This window comes from Erpetoichthys calabaricus, chromosome 3 (assembly GCF_900747795.2).
Source record: "Erpetoichthys calabaricus chromosome 3, fErpCal1.3, whole genome shotgun sequence".
Classification (NCBI taxonomy): Eukaryota; Metazoa; Chordata; class Cladistia; order Polypteriformes; family Polypteridae; genus Erpetoichthys; species Erpetoichthys calabaricus.
Genome location: NC_041396.2, coordinates 277,014,154 through 277,038,862, shown reverse-complemented (window position 1 = coordinate 277,038,862; position 24,709 = coordinate 277,014,154). Strand labels below are relative to the sequence as shown.

The following is a 24,709-nucleotide window of genomic DNA, read 5'->3' as shown; positions in this document are numbered from 1 at the left end:
AGCACCTGTGTATATGAAGTCACTAGTGAAGTGAATTATGCCTGGTCGCCCACTCAGATCTGCAAGGGAACAGCATCTGGTGATACCACCTATATGTGGCATCAAGTCTCATTCCAAACTCTTTTCTTGCATATTTCCTAGTTGGTGGAATGGGCTGCCCACCTCTGTCCATACTGCGGACTTCCTCAATGTATTTAAGAAACAATTGAAGACCCATCTGTTTTGTGAATATCTGTTTAATTGATATGAAAAAAAACTTTGCTCTGTGATATTTTATATTGTTTAATTTGTTGTTAGATTAAGTTTAATTGCTTTATCATTTGTAATTTATGATTGTAAATTATTAGTTATTACCTTTTCATTTGTGACAATCATCTGTCCTATTACACTTGCTGAACAAACAGCCCCTAGCCTAATGTTACTCAATTATGTTTAACTCTTTTGTAAGTCGCTTTGGATAAAAGAGCCTGCCAAGCAAATAAATGGAAATGTAGTAATGATTATGTTTAAAATCATTATGTGTGAAATTTATCATTTTTTCAAGGCTAAAATATTAATTAAGAAATATATTACGTTTTTTTCTCAGAAAAGTGCTCTTTCATTTTAAACTGGATCTGAGAGAGCAGTTCTGTTGACAGATTTGTATTCATCACTCTTAAATCTATAAAGAACACCTAACGTTTGTGATGAGAGATAAAAGGAATTTTTTTTCAGGCAGACCAGTCTTTTTAATGACTCTTTGAAAACAAAGAATAATTTAGTCACTGTGTGTGTGTGAGTCTTTAATTATTTTTCATTTTGAATTTGGGCGGGTTTATTTTTGGCCTGCACCACACATACTTTCCTCTTTTATGTACTTTGCCTTGCAACACTGCTTTCATCTTTTTATTATTCATTTATTGTAAAAAAAAATACAATTTTGCATTAGTTGCAGCAGTATCATTTCTGCTTACAAAAGCATTTGGTTTTCAGTTACAACAAATATTTATTTATAATGGCTAATGAATATTGCATAATGAGCTAAATGAAAAATGTATAATAATTAATATAACTTAAAGGGAGACAACAAGGCATTTGCATGGGAGAAGATGGCACCTGGGTGCCATGGGATATTGAAAAACTGCAAAATCTGCTCTTGAAATTAGGGGTGACCTGCACTGGTCAGTTTGGGCATACATGGAGCACCCTGGCAGCATTTCCCGTCACTATGGATGCATTCTTAAGACGCAAATCTTCTCAGGGTGCTGGAGTGAAAGAGAAGCCTAGCACAGCTCCTCCAGACCAGTAGGTTACCACAAGAGAGACAGCAGGCAATCCAATAGCAGGCAGGTTCTTCCAGAGGGTGCTAGCTACCATAGTCATATGGGAACATCCTTAACCTTGGTGTCATTTCTTCAGGATGTGAGAGAAAACCTAATACTTAGAGAGAACCCATATGGATGTGCCAGACCAACTACACTCAGGCAGTGACTGGACTGGGCATTGAACTGAGCTTTGTGTCATCAAATTGATCATTGTGCGCTCACAGAGTTCCTAATTGAATTTCATTAGAACAGAGTAAATTCCTAAAATGGTAATTTAAGTGGAAAAATGAGAATTCTGCCTTCATTAAGGTAGGACAACCCAAAATCAGTCATACAGACCTCAGGTGTTAAAGCTGGTGAACCTTGTTCCCATTCTGTTTGCATTTCCTCCAGTCTCCTCTCCTCTTTAGCAGAGTCACAGTTTCCTAATCTTGGAGTATTGGAGATTCACAGAAATGTTTAAAACAAGAGCCCATGGAGCTGGCATTATATACGCTTATATGGTCATTACTGCCATGAGCATAGAGTACAGTAAAATCAACATGTGCTTATCAACATGTAACATATTGCCACTCTATGGTGCCACCATGATTAGCATGTACTGTATACTGTATATGCAAACCTACAGAGGTATGAAGTGGCCTTATTTGTACGTGTGGTTGTTAACACATGCAGCAGTACACTGATTTCACTTTATAGTTTGCTGAGCATAAATGTGGTTAAATTGAAGTTTTCATTTTCCTGTTCATTCCTTTTTATTGTGAAGGACTGGTCACCAGTGCCACCTCCTGCAAAAGAAATGAATCACATTGTTAATAGAGTGAAACAGACAAAGGCAAAAATCCAAACCTTCAAAATGAAACATTACTGTACTACCACTCCATAGTTCATGTGGAATCTTACTTAATAAGATTGACTTACTTTAACAACTTGTATGTACATATTATATTCAGTCAGTCATACATCAGTTTTACAAATTTATAATAACAACTCTTTATCAATGGTAGCCCAAGATAGAAAACTAGATGCAGACATTACCCAGACTGCAGTGTGGATGGAACAATTGGAAGAAGGTATCAGGAGTATTGCGTGATTAAAGAATTAAGATGAAGGTTAAAGGTGAAGTTTTTAAGACAGTCATAAGACCAGTAATGATGTGTGGAGCTGAGACACGGGCAGTAAAGGGAGCACAGAAGAAGAAGTTAGATGTGGCAGAAATGGGAATGTTGTGATGGATGTATGGAGTTACAACAAAGGACAGAATAAGAAATGAGACAATCAGAGATATCTAAGATAGTAAAGGAAAAGAGATGGAAGAGGTATGGACAGGTGATGAGGAGAAACAATGAATAAGTGGGCCAAAGGGTGATGAGAATGGAAGTACAAGGGAAGAGAAAGGGAAGGAGGCAAAAATGGATGGCTGAAGTAAAAGAAGATCTGAAAGAAAAGGGTCTGACTGGGGAGGAGGTGCAGGGCTGAGCTGTTTGGAGAAGTTTGAACAAGCACATCAACCCCAGAGAGAAGTGAGAAAAGATGAAGAATAATTCTTAATGTGTTCATTTGTTTAAAGTGGTTTAACGAATATCTTAGGTGGCAGAGGTTGAGTTTTTCATTAATTTATGCAATGTTTTTAAATGAAAATTATTTTTATTCACACTAGCATTTTCACATTATTTAAAAAACATCTCCAGCCACACTAAAACAACTAAAAACACAAATGATGTTTGCCTACATTGGGCAAGATCTTTTTGGTAGAAATGTCCTTGAAAGGATGGTAACACCACCCACCACAAGATTTATAGCCAAATTGCAGGAACCAGTACATGATTTTCCTTTTAGTGCATGTATGCAGCATTCAAACTGTACAAAAGAGAATTTAGACACATAAAGCAGTGTGAATGAATGAAAACAGGAAGATATCATGCACTGTTATCAGTGTCAGAAACCAGTGGGATGCTGATAGACCCATTTACAGGATAATAAAGTCTAACTAAAACATAAACCCTAAAGTTCAGTAACACAGCAAGCAACTCTTCTGTGTCTGCCATGTGGGAATATAATGTTCTTCTGTAAAGAGTAACCAATCAATGTAATGAGCAGGATCCAATCAGGAAGAGGCCATGTAATAAGTATGAACAAATCAGAGCGCGGTTACAGTCTGTGTTTTCAAAAGTCTACATTTTCCCCCATCCACACTGTAACTCTCAGCAAGCATTTTCAGAAATATACATCACTGGAGAGTGTTTTCAAAAGTCTCTGTTTGAGGGAGTTCATGCTGAGGTAGTGTGGATGAAAATGGAGACTAATGTCTGAAGAAATTATAGTAACGTAGATGTAGCCTTACTCAGACAGATCTTCTTACGCTGGAAAAATGCTATGGTGTGCTGGGGAGGCAGCATAAAGAAGAGGGACGCCTCACGTTTGGACAAACTGGTGAGGAAAGCAGGCTCTATTGTAGGCACGGAGCTGGACAGTTGGACGTCCGTGGCAGAGTGATGGGCGCTGAGCAGGCTCCTATCAATCATGGAGAATCCACTGCATCCACTAAACAGTATCATCTCCAGACAGAGGAGCAGCTTCAGTGACAGACTGCTGTCACTGTCCTGCTCCACTGACAGACTGAGGAGATCGTTTCTCCCCCAAACTATGCGACTCTTCAATTCCACCCAGGGGGGTAAACATTAAAATTATACAAAGTTATTGTCTGTTTTACCTACATTTTTATTACTCTTTAATTTAATATTGTTTTTTGTATCAGTATGCTGCTGCTGGAGTATGTGAATTTCCCCTTGGGATTAATAAAATATCTATCTATCTATCTATCTATCTATCTATCTATCTATCTATCTATCTATCTATCTATCTATCTATCTATCTATCTATCTATCTATCTATCTATCTATCTATCTATCTATCTATCTTCAAGCAAAGCTCTTTGAAATACTGAAGGCAAAACACAATGCAGGATCAGATTTAGGAATGAGTAAAGTATATCAAATATGTTATCAATAATTGAATTTATTGAATTGCAATGTTAGATTAAAATATTAAGGTAAGATAAACATAATATTCATATAATGTGAGCTCCTCCCTCAAATTTGATGTCACTCTATGCGGACATGTGGATCAATGTGTGCATAATGACAGCAATGCACAAATATGACATTAACACACGACAGACACATATTTCATTCTTTCATTTTCTGAACCTGTGTAATGCTGTTTTAAAGTGGAGAGAGTCCATCTGTCGCAGGAGCATTGGGTTTGGTGCAAGAGCCAGCTATAGATGGGGTGCCACTCAACTCCAACATGGTTCTAATACTGGGCTCAATTTATAGTGGGCAATCAGACACAAAGAAAGCAAATTATCTATATTTATAGATGAAATGCTAGAACTTAGACAAGACAGTTAATGAGAAGAATGGAAGGGAGCGAGAGAAAGGGAGATTGAATGTGGGAATGGTTTCAAAAATAATGACAGGAATAGTTTTATTATTCAATACACTGTCTAGAAAGTGCAATAAACAAAAAAAATCAATGAAATCAATAATTGGGCCTAGTGACCACTCTTTACCTTTCTCTTCTCTGAAGGTCCTCAGTTGTTTGTTTTTTCTAAGCCTCATTAAGAATTTGCCCCAGTTCCACTGCAGACTTTGACTATTTTACTTGTAATCCCACATTGGCTCAAAAAGTTGAGATCAGGGCTATGTGGGGAGTATAACATCTGTGGCAGGATTCCCTGTTCCTCTTTTTATGATTTTGAGCCAGGGTGTTGGGGTCATTGTCATGCTGAAGAATGAAGTTGAGACTGATCAGTCACCTCATGCAAGATAGATAAGAATCTGCTCAGCAGTGAGGGAGCCAACAATTCTGATCAAATGACCAAGTCTTGTTTATTCTGTGCTCAGTTTCTTATATCAACTCTTTCAGGGCGGGTGTCGACTCCTGTCAACACATTGGGTTAAGGCAGATATTGACATTAGTCGACATCCAGGGGTAGAAGGCGGTAATCAGCTGTAAACATTGACAAAACCCACTGTTACATTATAATTCAGCTCTATTTGTTAGCAGTATACTGCTTCTAGTATACGTTACACATGTGCTGCTGTTTCAGGCAACTGTTGCTGTGTACTGTGACTGTCGGCTGTGCAAAGATGGCTGAACAGATGCCTGAAACAACAGCACCAGTGTAACACATACTAGAAGCAGTGTGATGTGGCAATGCACACCATTGGCTGCTTCTGACATTAACATACCTTGCAGGGCTCTGCTGTGTAATAGGTATGTGAATTCACATAATGTTGAACCTCATGGAACATAAAACACAGTAGCATTTGTTATAAATATTTAATGTTGACTTAGGTGTGAAATCATTGTTTTGTGTGCTTTTCAGAAGACGGAGTTTTTTGGAAAAAATGTTCAGCCTTGGGCCAAATGAAAAAAAAAATAATTAGCCCTCAAAGAGCTAAAGTACTTGGAAAAGCTATAACTTATGTGAGTTTATTCGAGTAGTAGCAGCGAAGACTAATTCCAATGTAAAATTTACAATTGAAACAAGACATCTGTAAAAAAACTTTGCCCACCTGATGGTGACAGGTCATCCCAGGCCACCTCCATTCTTGACTTACCATTTCTTGGCCTTTCTGACATAGCTGGACTGCCTTACAGCAATACACTGCCACTGCAATGCTGATCGCTGTGCTCACTAGGAACAGGAACGCCGACTCATCGAAAATAATTATCTTCATAATCTGTAATTATGAAGAGAGACAAATTATTGAACTTAAAGAGTAACGTGAGATTGTGCCCCACCACAGTCGGCCTCCCTGAAATGAAGCTTCCTGTCATGCCCCAGAGTCCCTATCATTGGCTTTAGCAAGAATTTGGGGACATGAAGTATCAGGACCGAGAGTCAGCGGGACAATAAGGTAGGCAGACACAGCCGATTTAACAACTAAAAAGGTGTATTTATTGAAGAAAGAAAAAAAAGGCACACTAACACTACAATGATGAATTAAGATGAATAAAGAAAAAAAATTCTAAAAACTGCATTCAACACATTGTATGCACCAAAAATTAATGTTCATATATATATATACTGTATATACAGTGGAACCTCGGTTTGCGAGTAACTTGGTTTACGAGTGTTTTGCAAGACAAGCAAAAATTTTTAATAAATTTTCACTTGATAAACGAGCAAGGTCTTGCAGTACGAGTAGTTTGTCTGCTGAGCGTCATGTGATCACAACTGAGCTGATGGTTCTTCTCTCTCTCTCACTGCGGGATTGTGGGCAATCGTCTCCTATTCTCCGTCTGAGTCGGCGTGCCTCACTCAAATAGTCAACATCCGTATGAGCATATAGTGTTTACTACAGCATTAGCATTGTGACTGTGTGTGTGTGTGTGTGTGTGTGTGCACGCGCGCGCTCGTGTGTGTGTGTATGTGTGCTCACGCGTGCTTGTGTGTGTGTGTATGTGTGCTCGCGTGCGCGCTTGTGTGTGCTGTGACGTGCAAGTCCCCGTCTTGCACCCTAAAACACGAAGCTGAGTCTCAGTACTTTAGCAACACAAGCTTTATTCAGCTTGAAACAGCAACAGCGCGGTTATTTATACACAAACACAGCAGTCAGGCAGGGCAATGCACATTTATAATGCTCCTTGTATCACCCATTGACGGCAGGCACTTATTGTATAGCATGTCAGTGATCTTTTCGGATTCGCTTTTACGGAGAACTGCTACAGCGCTGGGAGACTGCGATTGCTTTGGGACGCTCTTCAGCGTGTCATCCCATTGGGTGCAATCCCACAACAGTTTAGAAACTCACTCACACCAGCCATGGTTCTTCTCAAAGGTAAAGTGCAAGTTCATTTGTTTTATGTATTTTTACTTTATATTTGCACTAATTATTTTTATATGAATAGTTTTGGGTTGTGGAACAAATCATCTGAGTTTCTATTATTTCTTATGGGGAAATTCATTTTGATATACGAGTGCTTTGGACTACGAGCACGTTTCTGGAACGAATTATGCTTGCAAACCGAGGTTCCACTGTATATATATATATATTGTATATACATATATATATATATATATATATATATATATATATATATATATATATATATACAGTAATCCCTCGCTATATCGCGCTTCTCCTTTCGCGGCTTCACTCCATCGCGGATTTTATATGTAAGCATATTTAAATATATATCGCGGATTTTTTGCTGGTTCGCGGATTTCTGCGGACAATGGGTCTTTTAATTTCTGGTACATGCTTCCTCAGTTGGTTTGCCCAGTTGATTTCATACAAGGGACGCTATTGGCAGATGGCTGAGAAGCTACCCGGCTTACTTTTCTGTCTCTCTTGCGCTGACTTTCTCTGATCCTGACGTAGAGGGATTGAGCAGGGGGGCTGTTCGCACACCTAGACGATACGGACGCTTGTCTAAAAATGCTGAAAGATTATCTTCACGTTGCTATCTTTTGTGCAGCTGCTTCCTGAAATGACATGCTGCACGGTGCTTCGCATACTTAAAAGCTCGAAGGGCACGTATTGATTTTTGATTGAAAAACAAACTCTGTCTCTCTTTCTCTCTCTCCCTGCTCCTAACGGAGGGGGTGTGAGCTGCCGCCTTCAACAGCTTTGTGCCGCGGTGCTTCGCATACTTAAAAGCAAACAGCCCTATTGATAACACAAAGTAATGGGAATGGGAGTGTTTAGAAGTCCTGAATGTGGATTTATTAATTATGTTGCTTTATCTACAGTTAGATCTTGTGTTTTTAATGAATTTCATAATGAATTTAATAAAGTTTGCTTTTTAAAAATAATAAATATCTATCTATCTATCTATCTATCTATCTATCTATCTATCTATCTATCTATCTATCTATCTATCTATCTATCTATCTATCTATCTATCTATCTATCTATCTATCTATCTATCTATCAGCATAACTACCTTTCCACAGCATATTTTCCAACAATGAAGCTGCTCCATTTGCACAGCTAACAGTCCCTGTTAGACGCATACTGTAATTTACAGGGAGCCCATGCTTACAGCACTGGGTTTAAAGTAGGAGCAAACCTTGAAATGAACTTCATCCCATCACACACATAACAGTGAGCTGTTTGACCTAACCCCTATATGAATTATGGACAAGTCCAGTGCCTGAGGTCCTCTGAGTGCTAGGGGCCTTGTGGAGGCTTAAGCCCAAGGAAAGTGTACTGTAATGTATAGTTTATATAGACAGACCCGATTAATTATGTGCCATTCACTGCAGGCACAATATAAAATAACTGAGGAAAACTTATCTGTCCCTGGATCCTTCAGCCCATTCAATATCTTCTGTACACCCATGGCATGGGTCCCTGGCAGGGAAGACATTGCCCTCTACACACGAGAGCACCTGAAGACCAGCCCATCCATAGGTCATCTTCTGCAAATATAAACTGTTTTGCTGAATATGAGGCTGCTGCTGCCCCAGATTAAGGAAATTGTTCCCCCATTCAGGTGTTGTTCTTGCCTTCTGCCCAGAGATTGATGGAACAGGCAAAATGGAGGGATATGAGACAACTAATGAATAACAGCAAAATTTTAAATAGATCTGAATACCTAGCCCTTCCAGCAGCTTAGACAACCACTTCTGTTCTTATTATTCTTTACAGCCCTTCATACATTTATAGACTACAAAGTACATCTGCACATTCAAATAATTTATATTTTTATATAATTTTAATTTTTTTGCAAGCAAAATTATTTGAAGTCAGAAAAATGGTCTGACTGCACAGGACGTGCAGGACCCAGCTGTATGAAGAACGTTTATGAAGCACATCAGCCCCACAAAGAAGTGGGAAAAGATGAAGAAGAAGATGTCTGTTAACACCAGGGAAATTGCATGGCAATTGTAGGCCAATCCAGTACAACATAATAATATAAAATAAAAATAGGCAATGAATGCTAAGCATTAAAGAAACTTGACCATGTTTGAAAGTGTGAGTGATTGAAGCCTCTCACTGTTCTCATTTAAGCAGATGTCCTTTGGCAATTTAGATATTTCATAATATCAATAAATATAATGGATCAAAAAAGATGCTGTTGATTCCAAACGGGAAACTGTAAAGGATGGAAAGGCAGGAGAAGCAGTTTTGCTTCGAAGAGTTCCTACTATTTCAGGAAATGATTGGATGTTAATAACAAATTCATCCATCATCCAACCCGCAGGGTGCCAGCCCACACCAAGCACAATTCAGGAATCGCCAATGCACCTAACCTGCATGTCTTTGGGAGGAAACCGGAGCACCCAGAGGAAACCCACACAGACACAGGGAGAACCCGGGTCTCCTAACTGCAAGGCAGCAGCGCTACCACTGCGCCACCGTGCCGTCCATAACAAATTCATTGTAGATCAAATATACTGTATTGCTATGACATGAGTATGGTCCATCTCTGTCAATGCAGAGTGAGTCTCTGGTGACATCACAGATCCAAAATCAGTCTCTGAAAACCTTTGAGGTGCAGGAGGTAAATCTGAAAAAGTCTCTGTGAACAAAGGAAGAACACGCAAGCTTTATGCAGACAATGACATGACTAGAATTTGAACTCCAACTCCCGCCATTCCCCTGTGCTGCCCAGGTTTAGAATCTTTATGAGCTGTGCAGATGGCGGTGATATACAGATGCAGTCACAGTCTTAGCACAATACAAAGATGATGTGCTTACCTTTGCCTCTTGGCACTGAACATTCTCCACTAAATCTGTGCCATTCTCCATTGTACAATTCCACAAATCATATGACATGAATCTTTCTTCATAGATTAATACAAAGAAGGCCCCTGCGGTGGCTGCCATGATATCCATAGCCATGCAAGCTTTGATCTGAGGAGTCAAATGCAGAAAACTCAACAAGTGATGTTTATTTTGGGAAGTAGCTTTTAAATCAGGGGATACCAGAAAGTCCTTCACTGACTGCCTCTGAGATATACTAGAGGACCAAAGAGTATGTATGTAATCTATAAGAACATGTCACCATTTCAGTGAAGAAATGTTTTTGTTCATTTTGAAGAAGCAATAATGAACTTACCAATGCAGGAGAAAGCTTTTTTTGTGCAATGATTGCCAAAATTCCACAAATAGTCAGCTGAAAAAGGATAAATTAACTTTAATTATTTTTGTACAAGAAGCAAAAAAGTTCATTCAAGGCAACCATTTTAGTCTACTGAAAGGCATATTTATTTTTCTCTTGAACTGAAAAAGCAAATATCTTGCCCAGGCTTAGTTGATGCCTTGTACCCAATGTTGCCAGTATAGCCTTGTGTCACCCATGACTCTGAATTGGACTAAGTGGTGACATCTGAGGGATCACTCGGGGTAGAACTCCTACTAATTCACATCCTCATATGGAAAGGCTGGTTGTGAAGCCTGTGAGTCTGAATTGAAAGCTTATCCACCCTTGAAGAAGAATTTTCCACAGGTATGATGGTAAAGCGGGCTATTGTGTAATCCAAAGGTTCTGAGTTCACATCCTACTGCAATACAGTCAGGTCGATAAGTATTTCAACAGTGACACAATCTTCATAATTTTGGCTCTGTACTCCACCATGACGGATTTGAAACAAAGCAATTAATATGTAATTGAAGTGTAGACCTTCAGCTTTAATTCAAAGGGTTTAACAAAAACACTGTACAAGATGTTTAGAAAAGACAGACATTTATATTAATGGTCTCCTATTATCAGGAGCTTAAAGGAATTTGGACAAACTAACATAATCATAAATGTAATGATCATTTTCAATTGGTTGAAAATCCTTTACAGTCAATAACTGCCTGAAGTCTGAACCCCTGGCCATCTCCAAGTGCTGGGTTTCCACCATAGTGATATGTTGGCAGGCCTTTACTCAGCTGCCCTCAGTTGCAGCTTGTTCATTGACTTTCTGCTGTCATTTTTGTCTCCAGCAAATGAAATGCATGCCCAGTTGGGTTTAGGTCAGTTGATTGACTTGGCCATAGAAGAATATTCCATTACTTTTCATTGAAAAGCACTTGGTTTGCTTTTGAAGTATGTTTTGGCTTGTTGTCCATCTGTACTGTGAAGCATCGTCCTATCAGTTTTACATCATTTGGCTGAATCTCAGCAGATAGTATAGCCCTGCAGACTTCATTCATCCTGCTACTTCTGCCAGCAGTCATATCATCAATAAACACTAGTGACTGACCGCCATTCGCAGCCATGCATGATCATGCCATAAAACTGGTTCCACCATGTTTCACAGATGATGTGGTATTCTTCAGATCATGAGCTGTTTCTTCTCTTCTCCATACTCTTCTCTTTTGCAACATTCTGTTATGTATTGATCTTAGTTTCCTTTGTCCAAAGAAATATATTTCAGAACTGGACAGGCTTTTAAAACATGTTTTCTGGCAAAGTCTGATCTGTCCTTCCAATGCTTGAGGTTTATCAGTGGTTTTCACTTTGTGGTAAATCCTCTGTCTTTACTTTCATGAAGTCTTCTCTTGATTGTAGACTTTGGCAATGATAGGTCTGCCTACCAGAGAGTGTTCTTGGTTTGGCTAAATGTTGTGAAGGGGTTCTTTTTCACCAAGGTCAGCATTCTGCCATCATTCAGCACAGTTGTCTTCTGTGGTTTTCCAGACCTGGGGCCTCATGTATAACGCTGTGTGTAGAACTCACACTATAACATGGCGTAAGCACAAAAGTGGGAATGTGCGTACGCACAGAAAAATCCAGATGCAGGAATCTGTGCGTACGCAAACTTTCACGTTCTTCCACTACATAAATCCCAATCAGCGTGAAAAGTAACACACGTGCACGCGCCTTCTGTCCCGCCCCAACTCCTCCCAGAATTATGCCTCTTTGAATATGCAAATCGATATAAATAGCCTTCTGTGAAAAGACAATGGGAAAAGCACAGGAGAAAATATAAGAATTTCAGCGAATACCAAGTGGAGGCAAAGGAAAAACGTACTATTTGTTGGTTTAAACAGTGGTAAAATCAAAAAAGAAAGTTGATCGAGTGACATAGTGTCAAGAGAAACTCAAAAGCTTAAGTTCACAAAGTCGCACAGTGCCCGAAATAAAAAAGAAGTTGTCACATATCAAAGTCGGCGTGAAAAGACGACTCGTAGCGGACCGTCTGAATGTCATATGAAAGCTTATTAGGGTACAGAAAAAAAAAATAGGCACACAGTGGGAAAAAAAGCACGAAATATCAACTTTAATCTCGAAATTTCCACTTTAATCACGTAGTTTATTTTGTCATTAAAGTAGAACATCATAAACTTCATCTTAAAATCGTTTATTTTACTAGTTTCTCAAGTAGCACGTTAAATGCTTTGTTCTGTGTTTGATCTTCTATGTGCTCTATGTGTGTGAATCACTACATGCTTCCATTCTTTCTCTTTCTATGACAGGACACAGAATCCATTACATTCGTGATATTACATCTCTCTGAATAATTAAAATACTGAGATGAATACGTGATATCTTTTTCATGATGATAGGAATGAAAGCATGTTATTAAACATGGGAACATGGTGGCGCAGTGATTGTTCATATCTCACGCAAGAGGCTTGCTGCGCCATGTGCGACCTTCAATGAAATAATTTATTACAGAAGTACTGTTTCTTTCAAACGTACTAACCTCCAATTCCTGTCCTTACTTTTCTTTCTCCAAATACCCAATCGCCACGCAATCGGCTCTGTAATAGACATGAAGCCATCTGTAAGCTTAGAACGCCAATTCTTCAAAACGTTTAAGGAACATTGAAATATCTTCGTAGTACATGTTTAATTATTCTATCCATCTATCCTTCCAGTGTCGCGTCAGCACCAGCAATAATACAGTGCAAGGAAGGAGCTATCCGTGAAGTAGCTAGCGCTGCGGCACCGTGTCCTCACATGTTTAATTATTAACAATACAGATTATTTAAATGAAGTTAAAGTTTTATCTGTATACTATAAGCAACATATTTTGCTGCATTTCATCTTAAAAATGATATCGTCATCATACGCGCTTTATAAAGTGGCGCAGGTTGTGCAATATTATAACTGTAGTGCAAGTTTACAGTGGGGTAATTGTACTTATAAGTACAAACAGTTCTACAAGGAGCACTTGATGGACTGAGTGAGTGCGTTTATAGTTCTTGGGATGAAACTGTTTCTGAAACGCGAGGTCCGTACAGGAAAGGCTTTGACGCTTTTTGCCGTGGCTGAGGTAGTGTGTGCTTGAAACTGTACACCAATATTTCTCTTTCCGATCATCTGCTGCTGTGATTCACACTCAGATACAGTGATATAAATACTCCGAGTGGTGCAGTGAGAGTAATATGGAAAAAGATGATCCGCTGTGGCAACCCTTAACGGGAGCAGCTGAAAGAAGAAGAAGATGCAGTGAGCGTAATAACGCTAAAGCAGTTATGGTATTTGGAATACTATGGCTATTTCCTGGACCATTATATTGCTACAGGTTAATTACAATCAGATGCATTACACTAATAAACAATATGCAGTTAATTTCAGTGTATTTATAAAGCCGCTTCAGGAATGTGGGTCTAAGAAAGAAAGGGTAACCACACAGGAACAGTAGCACTGCTTTGACGCTGGGTGCCGCCAGTCTGCAAAACCGAGCGGAGAAATTGCATATGCCAGGGTATGAGGTACCGTGGAAATGTGCATGGCTTTACGCCAAGTTTAGGTTTTATACACCGTGATTTGAGCGTGGAAACGTTCGTACGCAACATTTCTGTGCATACACACTGTTTATACATGAGGCCCCTGGTGTTGCTGAATTCACCAGTGTGTCCCTTATTTTTAGGAATGTGTCAGATGGTTGATTTGACCACATCTTCTGTTTCTGCCATCTCTATAAAGGGTTTGTTTTCTTTCCTCAGCTTAATGATGGCCTATTTTTACTTGCATGGGCAGCTCTTTGGAGTTCACAGTGACAGCTTCCAAATGCAAAATCCACACTTGGAATCAATTCCAGACCTTTTACCTGGTCAATTGTTACTGAAATAATGAGAGAACTGCCCCTGGAAATAGGTTGGGGAGCATGCAGAAAAATGATTGTCATTTCTAAATGGTGCATATGATATTTTTTAGTAAACCCCTTAAATTAAATCCATTGGGGTGGTGTACAGAGCCAAAATTCTGAAAATTGTGTCACCGTTCAAATACTTATGGACCTGACTGTAGTCTCAGAGGAGCTAAGAGGGGTAATCTGAATGGGGGAAAACACAGCAGAGGCTGGGAGAGAGCCTGCCAGTGCAGAAGTGGCCCTCTCACAGCTTACTTACAAGAAGCTCCCATTAAGAAAAGCTGAAGGAGCATTTGCTTCTAACTTGAGGCACTCGGTTTGCAGCCAGCCTTTACCCGTGAGGACATGAAACAATGAAGAATGAAGAGATGCTGAGAGACTCCTTACAAGTGACAAGTTGGTTGGAGAATGTTGCTTTACGTTATGTTAAACAAGGGTAGAGTGGTGGCTCTGAGGCTAAGGATCTGTGCTGGTATCCAGAAGGTTGCCGGTTCGAATCCCCTTCATTGCCAAAAGAGATCCTACTCTGCTAGGCCCTTGAGCAAGACCATTAACCTGTAATTGCTCCAGGGGTGCTGTACAATGGCTGACCCTGTGCTCTGACCCCAAGGTGTATGTGAAAACTAACAAATTCCTAATACAAGAAATTGTATAAGGCAAAAAAGAACCAAAAAAAAAAAAGAACCAAACAAATAAAGAATTTAGAATTCACTGATGGTCCCTTTTCATATTTGAGTTGATTCCATATTTGCCTTCCAAGGTGTCTGAGAAGTAGGCTTGAAATGCTGGCCGAATTTGATTCTTCCTTACAGCTATGAACAAGCACATTAGGAAAAAAGTTGCCTGTGCTGGTAAATTGTGATTATTGCCATGACATTCAGACAGTTTGCTTATAAGCTGGTCTAAACAACATGAACCCATTAATCCATCCTGTCTTGCATCAATGGTACAGGCTGGCGGTGGTAGTTTAATGATAGAGGGAACATTTTTGGTACACATAAATCCTTTTTATACCATTGGAGTGTCATTCGCAATCTACAACATACCTAAGCAATGAATGTTCCTGATCATTTTCATCTCATAAGGTCCACAGTCTACCTTTTTTTCAAATAAGTAATCATATCAGATTGATTCAATGAATAAGAGAATGACTTTAGTTTGCTCCAATGGTCCACTCATTTCCCAGATCTCAATCCATTTAAGTGAAACAGGAAGTTTATAGCTTGAATGTGTGATGTGTGAGACCCAGGCCCTCTCATTCAGACAAGTATGCCCCCTCAAAATGAATACCTAATAATAATGAATTAAACAAAATTACTATTGATAAAAGATGAAACAAAAATGCAACAAGTTCCTGGACAGCAATGATGTGTGGTTTCAAATATTAGAGAGATTCAGTTTTCAGACTTATCAAGTTGGCAAGTGAAGTGGTTTAACATCTGCCTTTGTATGTGTGTTTGTTTTAGCCTAAGTGCACATTCACTTTATCTACAGTAAAGTGTTTTGATAGCTAAACTTCTAGCTGACAGTGCATTATTTTAGTCACCTTATAAGTTACAGTACATGTAGATGTAGGATGACGTATTATTCTTGAGCTTTTATGCCTGCATCTATTTTTTATTTTTAAATTTCACTTTATTTAATGATCTTCTTTTTCACCGATAGTTATATTGAGTACCATTATATGTTTTCCTGTGCACATGAGCCCATGCCCTTATGGGGGCCATTTGAATGTACAGACTCTCATTTTCCAGAAGTATACATTTAACAATATTTTAGCAAAAAATTAATTTTCTTTGAACACTGTACATATAAAATTGGATAACCGGCATGTGGATTATGGCACAAATGTAACTTCAGATTTTTTTCATGAACAGTTTAATATATCAGATAAGAACTTTTCTATGAATTATAATCCCAACCAGGTCATTATCAAATGTAACTGAATCTTACCAAAATGCCGAGAATTCCATGAATGACAAAGATTTTAACTATAATTCCAATAGAAAGGAGAAAGCCGTAGCCAGCCAGAAATATTCCCGTCATGATCTGAACAATCTGTAATAAATAAATACATACATAAATAAATAAATAACCACAGAAATGAACTGCAATGACTGTGAAACAAGACCACACAGAGTTAAATGAAAGGGTAATGGCACTCCAGGTCAATACTCACTCCCAAAGTGATCATACCTACCACACAGTTAGAAAAATTTACCCATGTCCCCTCAGTGTTCTGTATTTAATCTCTGTCCAGGTAAATGTTGATATAATTATGCCATAATTATGCTACATTCCTTGCATTTTATAACATTTATTTTGAGAAGAACTGAGAGGAACTGCTATGCCAGAGTCTAGTATTTAAATTGCAGGTCAGCATTTATACTATTAAAGATAATCACACTGTTTTCCTTGGGACTCTCTGGATTTTGGACTTTCTAAGTGGCAGACCTCAGATCATGCAAACTGGCAGCATCATCTACCCCTGGGCTGATCCTAAACACAGCCCTCCTGAGCTCCATTTTGTACTGCTGGTTCACATCCTTATGCATGACCAGATAAATCTCTGACTTCATCATTTGCTGATGATACCACCATGATAGGCCTGATTACCAAAAATGATGAGGCCATTCTCACTTTCACTAGCAGATTTAAAGAGTTTCTTTCAAAAGGTCATAAGGTTACAGAATCAGCCAGTCATAATAAAAAATATAGAAAATGTTCTTTCATATACAGTATGTTGTTATGATTTAGGCCCTAAATAAACAAAGGGATCAAGACGTAAACACTCAAAAAGGCCTGAGGCCTAAACACTCAGATACCACCTAAGTTCTCAAAGCCCAAATGAATAAAGTTCAAGAAAAAGATAAATGATAAGATTCAATCAAAATAGCCCATAGATCAACAAGAGTGGAATCACAAAATTGAATCTATACTAATTAATAAAAGGCAAAGCCCTCACTGACTCACTGACTGACTGACTCACTCATCACTAATTCTCTAACTTCCCGTGTAGGTAGAAGGCTGAAATTTGGCAGGCTCATTCCTTACAGCTTACTTACAAAAGTTAGGCAGGTTTCATTTCGAAATTCTACGCGTAATGGTCATAACTGGAACTTGTTTTTTGTCCATATACTCTAATGCAGGGGTCCCCAACCACCGGTCCGCGACCCACTACCGGGCCGCAGCCGTCTGACAGCTGGGCCGCGAGAGAACTGCCGGCAACAGAGACTCACTCAGACTTTTCAGAATGCTTGGCGGGCGGGGCTTTGCAGCGGCCCAGAGAGAGGATAGAGACCGAGGTGAGAGAGTATTACAACAAAGTATTTTTACAGTCCTGACGGTTTCCCCATATGACACGAGACTATAGAAATCTCGTTACTACGAAGTACATTCAGCAGATGCTTTCATTACAACGAGGTGACCTTGAAATGCTTGAATGAATCATCCACAGAGCAGTTAGATCTGTGGCCGCAGCTCAGTTGTACACTTTTAGGCTACACAACGATCCCCAAACAGAAACATTGTAAAAAAAAATTCTTTCTTTGAACTTTCCTCGTACTGTTTTTTTTTTGATGTTTTTGTTTTCTGTGGTTTTCAGTGATACCTTTTGCTTATTGCTTGTCAACATCTGAAAAACATCCATTGGAATGTAACTCATTGTCATCCTCCTATAGAAACGGCAGACACGAAAAAAACGATAACAGTGTTAATGTTTGTGATGTGCAGTTTGTTGGAATGGCAAATGCAAAGCATATGTCTTTGTTATATGCAAAAAAGAAGAAAAATCTCGGGTTGCAAACGTATGCGAACTGCTTAATAATAATAGAAATGTTATGTAAATTGGTTATAAAACTGCCCCCCCATCCCCCCATCCCCGCACCCCCCCCCATACCCCCACCGACCGGTCTGTGGAAAAATTTGCATCTAATAAAGTGGTCCTTGCTGTCAAAAAGGTTGGGGACCACTGCTCTAATGGAGAAGGCGGAGTCACGTATCGCGTCATCACGCCTCCTACGTAATCACGTGAACTAAAAACAAGGAAGAGATTTACAGCACGTGTCAAACGCGGGAACGAAAGTAAATGACTTTAATTTTTGAGTGTCTTTTAATACTGTGTAAGCATACATATTAACACATTTGCAATTAAACGTGTGCATTTACGGGGTGATTTCTCAAACAATAAAAGCAAGGAGTTAGTTAAAAAAACAGCATGCAACGACTTCTTATTTTCTGATTTTGAAGATTGGCAGACCAGCTTGCAGATGTATTCCCACCACCTACTGAACTGGAGTGTGAGGAGAAGACCTACCATTTTGCTGACTTTAATTATATTGTGTAATCTCATTTGTTTCAAAAATATACAGCCTGGCTTGTGAAATTGCCTACAGCCTTGTTCATATCCTAACAAAGTATTCATTGCGATGTTACTCTGTCCCACCATCTATTTCCTCTCTTCCTCATATCTTAGTAACAGATGTAGCCTGGTGAAGATTTTGTAAAAAGATTGAAAAAATTGAGTGTTGCTTGATGTGGAAAAAATTAATTTAAATTATTTTAGTACGTAACTGCAGCATACCTAAGAAAGCGTGAAAAAAGTGAAGGGCTCTGAATACTTTCCGAATCCACTGTGTGCTGCATTCTGGATAGGTGCTTTTGCTTTGTGTGTTTAGATAATTTTGTTTTAATGTCACTATTTGGAGGAGATAAGCAAGTATGACTGTCATTGTGCGATATACACAACAATAAACTTGAAGTCTGTTTTTCAGTTGTCCAAGTTGAATAGACTCAAAACCTCTATAGAATAACATACAGCAACAGTAAAGCAAGACATCTACAGTAGTGGCCAAAAGTTTTGGCTGTGACACAAATGTTTTGTTTTGCAAAATTTGCAGCTTCAGTTTTTGTGATGGCAATTCACATTGTATTTATATTATTGAGCAGAGTGATCAGATGCACAATAATTCATTACAAACAGCTTTATTAACATTTAAAAAGTTAACTTGATCACAAAAACCCATTTTCACTTATTTTGGCTCTGGCACAAAAACATCAGCTAAAAGTGTCCAGCAAGTGCCAGGACCGTCTCCTCCTGAAGAGTCAGCTACAGAATCGTGTTGCCACCAGTGCAGAGTTTGCTCAGTATTGGCAGCAGGTGGGTATGGGTGCATCTGCTTGCACAGTGACATGAAGCATTTTAGACAGTGGCCTTCTGTCAAGAAGGGCAGCAAAGAAGCCACTTCTCTCTAAGAAAAACATGAAGGACAGACTGAAATTCTGCAGGAAGTACAAGGATTGGACAGCTGAAGACTGGTGCAAGGTTATTTTTTTGGATGACTCCTCCTTCCGACTGTTTGGGACATCTGGAAAATCAATTGTCCAGAGAAGGAAAAGGTGAACTCTACCATGAGTCCTGTGTCGTGCCAACAGTGAAGCATCCTGAGACAATCCATGTGTGGGGTTGCTTCGCATTCAAGGGAGTGAGTCCACTCACAGTTCTACCCAAGAACACTGCCATGAATAAAGAATGGCATTAAAATGTTCCCCAAGAGCAACTTCTCTTAACAATCCAGGTGAAGTTTGGTGATGATCTCTGTATTTTCCAGCATGATGGAACACCATGTCACAAAGCAAAAGTTCTAACAAAGTGGCTCGGAGATCATAACATTGAAAGTTTGGACCCATAATCAGGAAACTCCCCAGATCTTAATCCCATTGAGAACCTGTGGTCAGTTCTTAAAAAGCAAGTGGACAAGCAGAAGCACACAAATTGTGATCAACTCCAAGCACTAAAAAGGCAAGAATGAATCACCGTCAGACAAGATTTGGCCCAGAAGCTGATATCCAGCATGTCAGAGAGAACTGCAGACTTTATGAAGAAGGGTCAACACTGTAAATATTGACTCTTCATATAAATTTGATGCATTTGCCAATAAAAGCCTTTGAAACATGTGGAATGTTTATAATTGTTCTTCAGAATACCATAGCAGCATGTAAAAAAATAATCTGAAAATGCAGAAGCAGCAAAGTTTGCAAAACTCAACATTTGTGTCATAGCCAAATGTGCGGTGAGGTTCTTGACTGGTGAGGCACTGACTCCTTCAGAGTCAGATTTACAAATATATGAACCCAAAAGAGTAGATTATTCATTATTCAATTGACAGCCAGCATGCACATTGACTACTGGTTATGTTTCATATCTCATCAGAATTCTTTACATAAACACATAGGTAAGGTACATATTTGGCTATAAAAGAACGTTACATTTATAGCGGCGAGAGAGAGCGGAGAGCTCTGCACCCTCCATGTTTTCTAAATTTGACGTTGCAACTCCACAATTTAAACTCATTCAATACAAATGAAAGTATTGAGTGGTGTACAAAAAAACAGGATTTCAATTTTGACCTTAATTGAAATGTTTTAAAAGCTTTTAATTGTGATGCTTTAATCAATTTTAATACAAATTGTTCAACAAAAGGATAACAAGAAAAAAAAAAGTTTTTATTTAAGGTCAAAATTTAGTTTTTAAATATTGGATTTTTTTTTCTTAGTCTGATTCCATTTTTTTATAAAATTGAAAACCGTTTATGGTCTTACCTTTATTTGTAAATGAAGTCCATGCGCCTATCCTTCTCCATGAAATTCTCCATCACTTTCTTGTAAAAGTCCTCCTTATTTTCATTTAGTTTTAAAATCTTAATCTTCCATTTTGGCAGTCAGTCGGAACAAAAAATAAAAATAAACGGACCGCTGCAGTGCACTTGACTTTCTGCTATTGCTAACTTACTGGTGCCCAGAGCGTCTGCGTAGAAGTGCAGCAGCAGAAACATTTATTAAATCCCGAAACATCATTGTTAATTTTTAAAAGGGAACCTGTTAACAACCAGTGCCGTTCACTAATAACATTTTTCTACGGGAAAGATTGTTAATACTGGTTAAATACCTGTATAATTTAATTGGCTAAATGATTCACAGTAGATACTTCACGTACAATTAGAACTGCCTACATAAAAGAACTACCATACAGCCTCAGCCAAATGTTTACTCACCTATCACTATGATGAGAACGCGGTGGTCTGGGCTATCAGTGGTTTCATCAACTACAGCATATATTTATTTTCTTGCCACGAATCTTTCAAAGAACGATATCCATATGTTGTTCAAATACACTGGGCAAATGAGTTTAACGAAGACTGCTGTCATTTTCTGGCAGCACGCCTCCTTGTTTACAATGCTTAATAAAGAAAATACGCATCTTCATCATTTTTTCGAGTGGTATGTCTGACACAAAATGGGGTCTTGCATCTGACGATTTTGTTGTTTCCTCTGTTGTTACCCGAAGGGGAACACTTTTTGATCTTAATTTCTCCTTGTTTTTGAGATGGGTTTTAAATTTGACTTGGTCATTGCAAGTATATTTTCATGTCCAGTCTATGGTATGCTGCAAAACTTGCAGAAAAGTTCTGTTCTCCAGATTCGTAAAAGTCGCCAAGGTATTGTTGTGCCCTCAAGTTTGCAGTTAAGCTCGTGTTTCTTAGTTTTTTCGATGTAGTTAGGGTACCTGATCACTGCTCGCTTCGACATTTCTGTCTCGTATAGCTAGCTAATTCGCGTGCCTTTAACGAGAAAACATACAGGAAACACGCGTACAAACTGATAGAGGCACGAATGAATTCGCTTCAAAAACAACAAACTAGAAAATAGTATATGAATGATGGAACTACAGATTATTCAATCGTTTAATTAATTGGGAAGTTTTGTAACAGTCATCCCTCCAGTCTCTAAATTCAGCTCAATTTCATTTTTAAATCTAAAATCCGTTTTAAAGCGTTAATTTCGTGATTCCGTCCGTGTTTTCCGCATTGCGGAAATCATAGGGCCCAATGTCTGCCTCACCGTGTGTCTTCTCACTGCGGTTTTATGTCCGATCAGCAAGACTAAACATGTCACACACATTCATTAAAGATATTAGACGGACTGTGGAAAGTAAGGATGTATAATAAACGTGTCTGCAAACATTATGTTGGCGACATACAGAGAGACAGCAACAGGCACGCGCTAATTGCATGCATCAAACCTGTGTGTGAGGGATAACGCAGTCGGTGGTGAGGTTAGGCTCGTCGCTGCTGCACCTCGTGTTTCTCCCCCTGTATTTGAACAGGAAATGCGCCAATTTAGCGATTTTGTCAATTAAAATGTTCAAAATTATTGGAATGATACAGAAAACAAATTTATAGCACAGACCAGTGGAAAACGAAGAGGAGGACAGAAACAAAACAACCAAAAACCTCCAAGTTACCTGGAGAAAAAAAACAAAATCTGCAGGGGTTCCAAGGCCAAAAGACCTTGGATATTAATGTATGAAGTAGCGTGATAAAGTACAGTAAATTTTATCACATTATAGGTGAGAATAGAACATTCAAGAAATCGCTATATGAAAAAAATATAAAATGTCAACATTACCCCAAGAAGTTTTGGCTTCACTTGTAGGAACTGTTCCAAATTATTGGAGGCTTTCTTCAAAGTGATGTTCATAGTTGGTTCCTGCGGGTCCAGCTGAGCGTCAGGGTGTGTATCATGACAGCCATTCTGCTGTGCCTCATGCAAGTGTTCCATTGTCTGAGGGCAAACAGAAAGTAAAGATGATAATAAGATATACTCGCTGACTGAAAGACATGACACAAATGACAAGTACTGTACATGGTTTGGGAATGAAGTTGCTTCTTACTTTCTTTTTGCACTAAACTTTTGTCTAAAATATTTCATCTCATCTCATCTTCCCATTCGCTTTTTCTGTTGAAGGCTGTGGTAAAAATATATCATCAATTATTTTATTATCTATGCAATGGATTTGTACCTTGTCCAGAGCTGATGCATGCTCAGAACTCAAAGCTTTTAGGAAAGGCCCTGACTACACGTGATACTAACACTGGAAAAACTGTTCAGCAAATGGAAGGATGATTGCATTCATTCATTTTCACTCTGGCTTTCCAGATGAAGATCACAGTGGTGACATGTCAAACTGGACTAATTAGGCCATCATATCCTAACAACTTCTTGCAACATCTTGTTTGGTAATTCCCACACTTTCCAAGGCCATTCATGAGATATAATGCCTATCACTTCTAACTCTTCTGCTAGGAAGCCATGCCTAGGTACAGCTCCAGTATGAGAAATTTAGATGGATAGGGCCATTTCTGGGCATAGGCTGTCCAGACAAGAGTCTAGGGATGGAGTATCGCCACAACTGCTGAAGGTCTGTGCATCGGAGCTGGGGGGCCCTCTACAGCGCATCTTCAACCTGAGCCTGGAACAGGGGAGAGTCCCGAGGCTTTGGAAAACATCTTGTATCACCCCAGTCCCAAAGGTATCATGTCCGAGTGAGCTGAATGACTTTTGGCCTGTTGCTCTGACATCACATGTGATGAAGACCATGGAGAGGCTGCTGCTTCACCACCTTAGGCCACAGGTTCAACACGCCCTTGACCCTCTGCAGTTTGCATATCAGGAGAAGGTGGGAGCAGAGGATGCCATCATCTATATGCTACACCGATCCCTCTCTCACTTGGACAGAGGTAGTGGTGCTGTAAGAATTATGTTTCTAGACTTCTCTAGCGCCTTCAACACAATCCAACCTCTGCTCCTTAGGGATAAGCCGACAGAGATGGGATTAGATTCATACCTAGTGGCATGGATCGTGGACTATCTTAAAGACAGACCTCAGTATGTGCGTCTTGGGAACTGCACATCTGACATTGTGGTCAGCAACACAGGAGCGCCACACAAGGGACTGTACTTTCTCCGGTCCTGTTCAGCCTATATACATTGGACTTCCAATACAACTCGGAGTCCTGCCATGTGCAAAAGTTCACTGATGACACTGCTATCGTGGGCTGCATCAGGAATGGGCAGGAGGAGGAGTATAGGGACCTAATCAATGACTTTGTTAAATGGTGCGACTCAAACCACCTACACCTGAACACCAGCAAAACCAAAGAGCTGGTGGTGGATTTTAGGAGGCCCAGACCCCTCATAGACCCAGTGATCATCAAAGGTGATTGTGTGCAGATGGTGCAGACCTATAAATATCTGGGAGTGCAGCTGGATGATAAATTAGACTGGACTGCCAATACTGATGCGCTGTGCAAGAAAGGACAGAGCCGGTTATACTACCTTAGAAGGCTGGCGTCCTTCAACATCTGCAATAAGATGCTGCAGATGTTCTATCAGACAGTTGTGGCGAGTGCCTTCTTCTACGCAGTGGTGTGCTGGGGAGGCAGCATTAAGAGGAAAGACGCCTCACGTCTGGACAAACTGGTGAGGAAGGCAGGCTCTATTGTTGGCATGG

The 24,709-nt window shown here is 39.4% G+C and overlaps 1 protein-coding gene across 2 annotated transcripts in view; it reads right to left on the bottom strand.

The window, feature by feature from the left end:
• Window positions 1–888: 888 nt before the first annotated feature.
• The window catches only part of LOC114648995 (uncharacterized), a 51,018-nt gene continuing 27,197 nt past the window's right edge, over window positions 889–24,709 (bottom strand). For both annotated transcript variants that reach the window (XM_028798381.2, XM_028798382.2), the window contains 6 exons: window positions 22,825–22,980; window positions 16,312–16,416; window positions 10,386–10,442; window positions 10,025–10,180; window positions 5,933–6,055; window positions 889–2,092 (listed from right to left, as the gene is read on the bottom strand). In XM_028798381.2, coding sequence (XP_028654214.1) covers window positions 2,060–2,092; window positions 5,933–6,055; window positions 10,025–10,180; window positions 10,386–10,442; window positions 16,312–16,416; window positions 22,825–22,977 — 627 coding nt within the window. In that variant the 5' untranslated portion in view covers window positions 22,978–22,980 and the 3' untranslated portion in view covers window positions 889–2,059. The remainder of the gene's footprint in view (window positions 2,093–5,932; window positions 6,056–10,024; window positions 10,181–10,385; window positions 10,443–16,311; window positions 16,417–22,824; window positions 22,981–24,709) is intronic.